At 53.4% G+C, this 6991-nt stretch overlaps 2 protein-coding genes across 2 annotated transcripts in view; both read right to left on the reverse strand.

Moving 5' to 3' along the window:
* Positions 1 to 2826: 2826 nt before the first annotated feature.
* On the reverse strand, positions 2827 to 3869 carry CALHM2 (calcium homeostasis modulator 2). Its single transcript, XM_009575825.1, has 2 exons — positions 3327 to 3869; positions 2827 to 3243 (listed from the first exon to the last, which is right to left on the reverse strand). Exons 1-2 carry the CDS (start codon positions 3867 to 3869, stop codon positions 2827 to 2829), a joined length of 960 nt encoding a protein of 319 aa, XP_009574120.1.
* A 378-nt stretch (positions 3870 to 4247) lies between these two features.
* The window catches only part of CALHM1 (calcium homeostasis modulator 1), a 7725-nt gene continuing 4981 nt past the window's right edge, over positions 4248 to 6991 (reverse strand). The window contains exon 3 of the mRNA XM_009575826.1: positions 4248 to 4313. Coding sequence (XP_009574121.1) covers positions 4248 to 4313 — 66 coding nt within the window. The remainder of the gene's footprint in view (positions 4314 to 6991) is intronic.

Consider the following 6991-nt stretch of genomic DNA (forward strand, 5'->3'; position numbering starts at 1 on the left):
ATCCAGCACGCCAGGAAGACAGGCAGCTCAATTTCCCTCTTGGCGTTTCGGTGAGAAGCCTAGCCTGCTTCCTTGCGCTGATAATAAGAAGCCATGTGGGTTAACATCCCTCACCTCAGCATTGTCACTGGGGAAGGATGAGTGATGGGGTCAGCAGGGATGTTCGTGAGGGTGCTGATGGGCTACAAGGGCCAGAAGCCCAGGGCTGTCTCAGCTGGGGCCACGCTCAGGGCTGCAGAGGAGGGGAGGCAAAAAATCCCTACAACAGCAAACAAGTATTTCTGAGTGCGGTGGCTTGCTCCACTCCTTGCTGTCAGCTGTCCACTCAAACATGCCTCTCCAACAAGAGGGAGGGAAAACGGACAAGCTGGACAAGTCCCTAGCACATCCCAGCACATGGAAAGTGGCTCAGGTTAATGGAGAAGAGAAGGGAGCTAAACAGAGCAAAAGCTGGTTTGTGCCCATGGTTTATTCTTAGGATAAACAAATCCATTCCCCAGCATTACATGTCTTGCCCCTTTCCTTCAAAGGAGGGAAGGAGAGGAGAAGGAACTGGAGTGGAGGTGGTTCAAAGGAGCAACTAGGACTATCAAGGAGGGAGGCAAGGAAGGTAAAGGAAGTAAGAGGAACAAGCATATGCTCATGCTGCTTTGTTTCAGCAAGTTACCTTGCATCTGCTGACCTGCGTGCGGGGGTGGCATGCGTGTCTGCATGTTTGCACCCGAGGGCCAAGGAGAAGAAATGCAAATAACTCTCTTTCATCTGAAGTTAATGAATTTCATTTAATTTGCATCTGATCGTTCCTGCAGATTAGTTGATGGTGAGGCTGGGAGCCAAGCCTTCCCACAAATGCAAGGCAAACCTATAGAGAAGCTGAACAGGGATCCTGGGATGCCTCGCCCATTAAGCGGTGTTCCTGCTTCTTTATGCGAGGGAATACCCTCCAGCTCTTTCTCGCAAGGGGACATATTTGTAAAAAGGTTTCTAAATACGTTTTCTTTCCTTTGCTGCAATTGTGTATCGTGATGTACAAGATCTGTGCTACTCATTGTTAGAATAACTAAAAATCAGTGTTGCTATCTTGTAATATGTGGTAATACTTTAAAACTTCGCATCCTGGGGTCATCTGGACAGGAGAGGATCTGAAAGTTTAACAGAAAGAAAAGATAAGTTCCCAGTCGTTGGGCTCAAAGAGAATGTTAAAATACGCCTTTTGCGCCCCCCTGAAAAAACTCAGAAGGCAATGAAAAATAACTCTCATTTAATAATTTATTTCAAATCTCCTTGTGTGTAAGCCCCTTTGAGTTCTGTGGGTTTGAGTCATTTTTTGAACAATTTAAGACTTTTCAGTAAACGGCACAGTGTAAAAGGAAGTTGTACCTATAAAGAAACAGTACAAGTAGGAAAAACAAACTCCATTGTCCTGCCAACTCTTGAAACAGCGTTGGGTACGTAGGGCTGACCCTCAGGAGAAAAGGGACTGTGCAGTGCCAGAAGAGCAGCCTTGAAGCCATAGTCAGCACAGTGTCATGGTGAGGGCACTAATTTACACCTCTCTGGCTTTGCTTTGTCAGAGTACAGTTCAATCTGTAAAGAGACCATCTGCTGCAGGGACCATTTAAGGCAGTGGAAAGGGTTTAAGGAAGCTCAGTGGTAGAAGGGTAGGGAGAGGGCTGCCCTCCCCATCCAGTTCCTACTGTCCCTCATCACTGCAGGGCTGCAGTCCCAGTGCAGCAGATGGGTGCATGTAATGTGGTCTTTTGGCTGGCAAGTTTCTCGTCCCCTTTCCCTAGAAGAAAGATGCTCCATTAATACAGATAACTAACTGTAATTGTATAGTATATACACTATATATATGTGTGTCTATATACATATATGTAAAACTAATTCTGGTCAAGGTCTTGCTGCAACTCGCAACCCAAACAAGCGGGACTCTCATCCAATGGTTGGATGAGAAATGCAATGAGCTGCAGACAGTGGTATGGCTTACTGTAGGAACTGCTTCCTCTGAGCCTCCACCTCGCCACCTCGCCCGAAAGCTATTCTGCTGATGGTGCCATCTTCCAGGTTTATAAACTCATGGTTGCGACCGTTTGGGCTCATTAGAGATTGCCAGGCACTTCACTAAGAACAAAGGGAGTTTGGTGTCCTACCCAAATTCCAACTTGGTAATTACAGAGTGTCTTTCTGAATACCACGAATATTGGTGATTCTTCCTGCCTTAGTCTCTCAGTTATTCAGTGTGCTGCTATATTACTGACCCATTCCTTCCCAGGTGCCATTGCATCCCCCTTGCCACAGGAATTTACCTACTGCTTCCCTCTTTTTCCCTGCGCTCTGAAGCCCGTAAAGTGCTCCAGGACCTGCCTGCATAACAGGCACTGCACAACTGCAGAAGAAGATACTCATGTCGATAAAACAAGTAGGTGTGTGGGATGGCTGGGGCTAACCCTGCCATGGGGGAGACAGGTGGGCCTGCAGGAGTCATGGATAGAAACGTCGTGCCCACCTCTTGCTCCCCGAGGTTTCTGCTGGTGCTGCATTAGACAGCAAGGGTGCACCGGCAGCCTGGAGGTAAGGTGTGTGTCTGCTGTTTGCTCCCCTCGTCTCTCCAGGAGCAGCAACAAGATGGTTGTTTCCGAGGGAGGAGTTCCCCAGCTCAGTGTGTTGCTTATCAGCCTCTACCTTGAGGCTGTTGATCCCTACTTACCCGCTGAGAAAAGTGATCCTGCTGGGAGGAATATTCCCAGTGAATCCCTCAGCTGCGCACCGATACTGATAGGTCTGCCAGGCGGTCTGGGGAACCGCTCCCAGCGCCCATCTGTCTTAGGAAGCCAAAAAGAGCATTTCATGGCCTTCTGGGCTTGGCCCGTTCCCTTCCACCCCTTTGGCCCATTTGTGGAGCCGGCTGTAGAGGGGGAAGCCCTTGTTCTCTCGGTAGATGTAGACGCCCGTGATGGCGTTCCACTGGGGGCTCGGCTGGACACCCTCCACCGGGAACTCCTGCACCAGCTCCTTCTCCTCCTTGTCCAGCGCCACAAAGCCAAAGAAGTGCTTCACGTTCTTGGCCGCCAGAATTCTGGAGTGGACCTCGGCCGTGCGGCGGAAGAGCTTGTCCTCATTGGAGCGGTACTGGGCCCAGTAAGCCTCCTGCCGGTAGCTCAGCGGCGAGCAGCAGTGCTTCAGGCACTTGGTGAGGAAAACCAGGACTGCGACGATGCCGATGAGCAGCCAGCCAAAGAGCTGAGAGAGAAGAGAGAGGCTGCATTAGGACAGGGCAAGGTGGTCTTACCCACTCCATGTGGCTTTCTCCCCAGCGTGCCTACCTGGGACTCATACCTCAGCCTCCGCGTCACCTCGTCCCTGAACTTGGTGAGGTTTGCTGGCACGTCTTTACAGGGGAACCTGGCCAGCACCTCGGCCCCATACTCGGCTGGGAACTTGTCCAGGGAGGACGGCCTGACAAACTCGCTGAGGGCACAAATGTAAGCCTCCCCACGCAGCAGCGAGATGACCGACCAGGTGACGGGCGCCACGGCTGCCCGGCCCATGATGGAGCCAAAGAGGAGGAAGGTGGCGGCGGCAGAGAAGTTCTTGGTGCCACGCTTGTGGCACTCGGCCACCAGGTTCCAGGTGTGGTTGTTCCAGATGACACCAATGAGGAAGAGAGCCAGGGCTGGGACACCGATGGCAGCCAGTCCATAGATGTAGTTGCGGGCAGGGGAGCAGGGGCAGTTGAAGGCAACGACCGAGAAGAGCTCCTCGCTGCCCACCGTGCCCAGGGCTACCAAACCGTTGAAGATCATCACATCTTTGCTCTTGAAGAACAAGGAGAGGAAGCGGAAGTTCTCGGCGATGAGGGCGGCCATCTCGTCCCAGGGATGTGAGGAGGTGTATACTGCAGCGGGGGACCGTGTTAACCCACCTCCCAGCACTGAGGGACACGCCGATGCGAGGTCAAATTGCCTTGGGCTGGCTGGAGTGCAAGGGACTGCTCCAGGAGCACACCACCTTCACTGCTGTTCCTTCCTCCTGCCTGGCATCCCAGCCTCTGGAGCTGGTTGCTGATACCAGGGATACTTCAAAAGGAGCCGAAGAGGGATTCAGCCTAAGCAATGTGTGAAACCTCAGTCATTTCAGTGTCCCACTAAGCTCTCCAAAAGCATCTCTGCAGCAAAGATTACCAATGGGACAGCTGTTTCTGCCCCTGTCATTTGCACATTCGTTGTCTTTCCTTCTCTTCAGCTTTAGTCACCTCCCGCAGAGGCGATTACTGTCAGCGTCGCTGCCGGACACCCAATGATCTCCCAATCCTGCAACGAAGGCGGATGCCGGGTTATTGGGGAAACTGGCCCGGAGCACTGGTGTTGGGATGCGTCCCCAGCCCTGCCACTGACTCACGCTAGCCCAGGCACACGTGGCACGTGCATGCTCGTGCTGCGCTGCCTTGAAGATGCTGTGTGTGGCTTTTACCTCCCTCTTTAGACCTGATGAGTTAATATTTAGTAATAGGCAAAGGTACATCAGGTTTTGGGGGCAGAGATGCGGTGTGGGAGGACCAGGCAGGAGCAGCCTCTGCAGACAGGAGTGAGGGGATGCTCAGGGCCTGTTGCTACCAGCAAGAGAAGTTACTTTCTGGGAAAGCAGAGCTTATCTTGATGACCCAGGATACAAACACCAAATGCCGATAGAGCTGGGTCAGTAATTACGTAGGAGCTTTTGCTAGGATTAGGTGTGGCAGGATGATCTCCTCTCCCACAGTTGGTTGACGTAACCATACTCCCTGTCCTGGCCCACAGACCTGGCTCAGCCTCTTAACTGCTGGCCTGAAATTGGGCCCCTCGACCTGCACACCTTGGTGCCAGAGACGCACTTCACTGCCCTTCGCCTGTGTGGCTTCCCCCAGCCCCTTCTCCCAGTACAATACTGGTTATACTGGGATGCCCATCCCACCGACAGGGCTGGGCTCTGTGGACTGCAGGCACTCAGGACCAAACAGGAAAGCACGTGCCCTGATTTTTTTGAAGGACAGGGAAGTAATTGAGGAGTGTATCCATGCCCTCTGCAGTGATGCCTGTTCCCCCATGCCACTCGCAAGCTGCATTTAATTAATTTCTTTGTTGACTTCCCATCTGCGCTGCATCCCCACAGGGTTCCATCTCAGGAAGCCCCAAGCACCTTGATAGCTCTGGGAGCCCTCACCCATGTGACGAAACCCGCTGGCCTCAGGGGAACTGCTGTCACCGGGGTTCGCTGGAGACAGGAAGGACCCGGGCACCGGACTAGCCGTCTCTGGCAGCTTGCGCAGTGCTGGCAGCATTGGCGCACATCTGGGGCTCCCGGGGAGCCCTGACCCACAGCAGGGCTGCCCCAAAATCTGCCCCGATGCCGACATCTCCCACCTGGCGTGCTCGGAGCAAGGCTTCCCCAGGCCAGCCCCACCTGCAGGGAAAAGGCTACGGGGACATTTGTGCAGAGGAGACAAAGGCACCTTAATCCTTATGGTCTCTTGTCCAAGACTTTCTCACGCACTGTGCTTTAAATCACTCCTGTGCTTCGGTCCATCTGCTGCCCCACCAATTCCTGTTTTACCCCCTTCCTCCGTGGGGCAGCGGAGGGGAAAAGGGGCAGAAATTTGGCCTCAGTTCCCTGCTGTGTCTAACCCATGGCAATCCCTTTAAAGTCACACTGTGATATCACTGAGTTCAAACACAAGCAGCCCTTAATGTCTTCCTGCATCTTCCCAGTTTTCCATACGCAAAACTCCCTCAGCAAAGGAGACAGACCAGCCAAAACCTGCAGCCACGTGACGGGGACCAGGCCCCCAGCTCCGACTGCCGCGCTTTGTGGTACACCACGTTTGCAGCCAGATGCTAAACCTGCAAACTTGTTCTAGTGCGTGGGGTTCAAAACTCTGTTATTAGAGTTACCAGCAAATAGCCCTGATAAACAAGGCCCTGCGACCTTCCTGACAGGGCCTGGCAACCAGCAAAGCAAAAATAAGAGGAGCTGGCAAAAGGGAGTATGCCATTTTGGGTGGGGGTTACCCTTCCTCTGCTTGGGGGTTATGGTGCCTGTCTGGGAGTGAGAGGGGTGGGTAGAAGGGGAGGGGAAAAGTTTTTTGCAGCGGAGCATTTTTTAGCAGCCTCTGTTAAAGTCTTTCCCCAAAACATGCATGAAAGCAAGAAAAAATGAAGTCACTTACTTGAAAAGTTGTTGAAACCAGTTCTGGAGCCTTCTCAGCTCCTCGTGTGGTTTTTGCTTCGGCTGCGGGGGGTTCCCAGCAGCTCACGGAGCTGTGCAGAAGTGGGGATGTGGCTGAGGCCGGGCTGATGGACGAAGCGAAAGCTGATGAAAACAGTGCTAAGAGTTTGGCAGCTTCCTTTTTCAGTCTGCAATGTGCTCTCGGCTGTCGACTTTTGGGAGGAGGGAGGAGGTTGTTCTCAGGCCCTGTGCTTGGGTGGGGCGACGAGCAGGCGCTTGGCTTCTGCTGGGCGCAAGGCTGAGGTTGTGCCTTTAAAAAAAAAAAAAAAAAAAAAACAAAAAAAAAAAAGAAAGGAAAGGCTGAGAATGAGTCACTGGAAAAAGCACATCGTCCTTTTTCAGACCCGCGATGCAGCTGTGCAAAGGCTGGCTGGGTCGGCCTGGGGTTTGCCTGGAGGACAGGAGCGATGGGGTGCAGGGGGTGCACAGGGGAAATGCTGGAGTGCCTCAGCCTGGGGGTTGGATGCGGTCCCCAGGGGATGCAGTCGTGCACGGGAGAAGCCCTTGGTCGCACGTCGCACGTGAAGGGGCAGGAACTGCTGCTTTTGTGCATGGGAGCTGGCTGAGCCAGCAGGGAAGACGCCAGCCTGGCTGGGTTTCGGGAGAAGCAGGAACGCGCCATCACGAGCTCTGTGGGGTGGCCAGGTTTTGCTTCCCACTGGCCGGGATGGAGCAGAGGGGCTGCTGCGGGGGGCGGGGGGGGGTGACGGAGGACCGGGAGGCCGTC

This window comes from Fulmarus glacialis, unplaced genomic scaffold, assembly GCF_000690835.1.
Source record: "Fulmarus glacialis isolate BGI_N327 unplaced genomic scaffold, ASM69083v1 scaffold27344, whole genome shotgun sequence".
NCBI lineage: Eukaryota > Metazoa > Chordata > Aves > Procellariiformes > Procellariidae > Fulmarus > Fulmarus glacialis.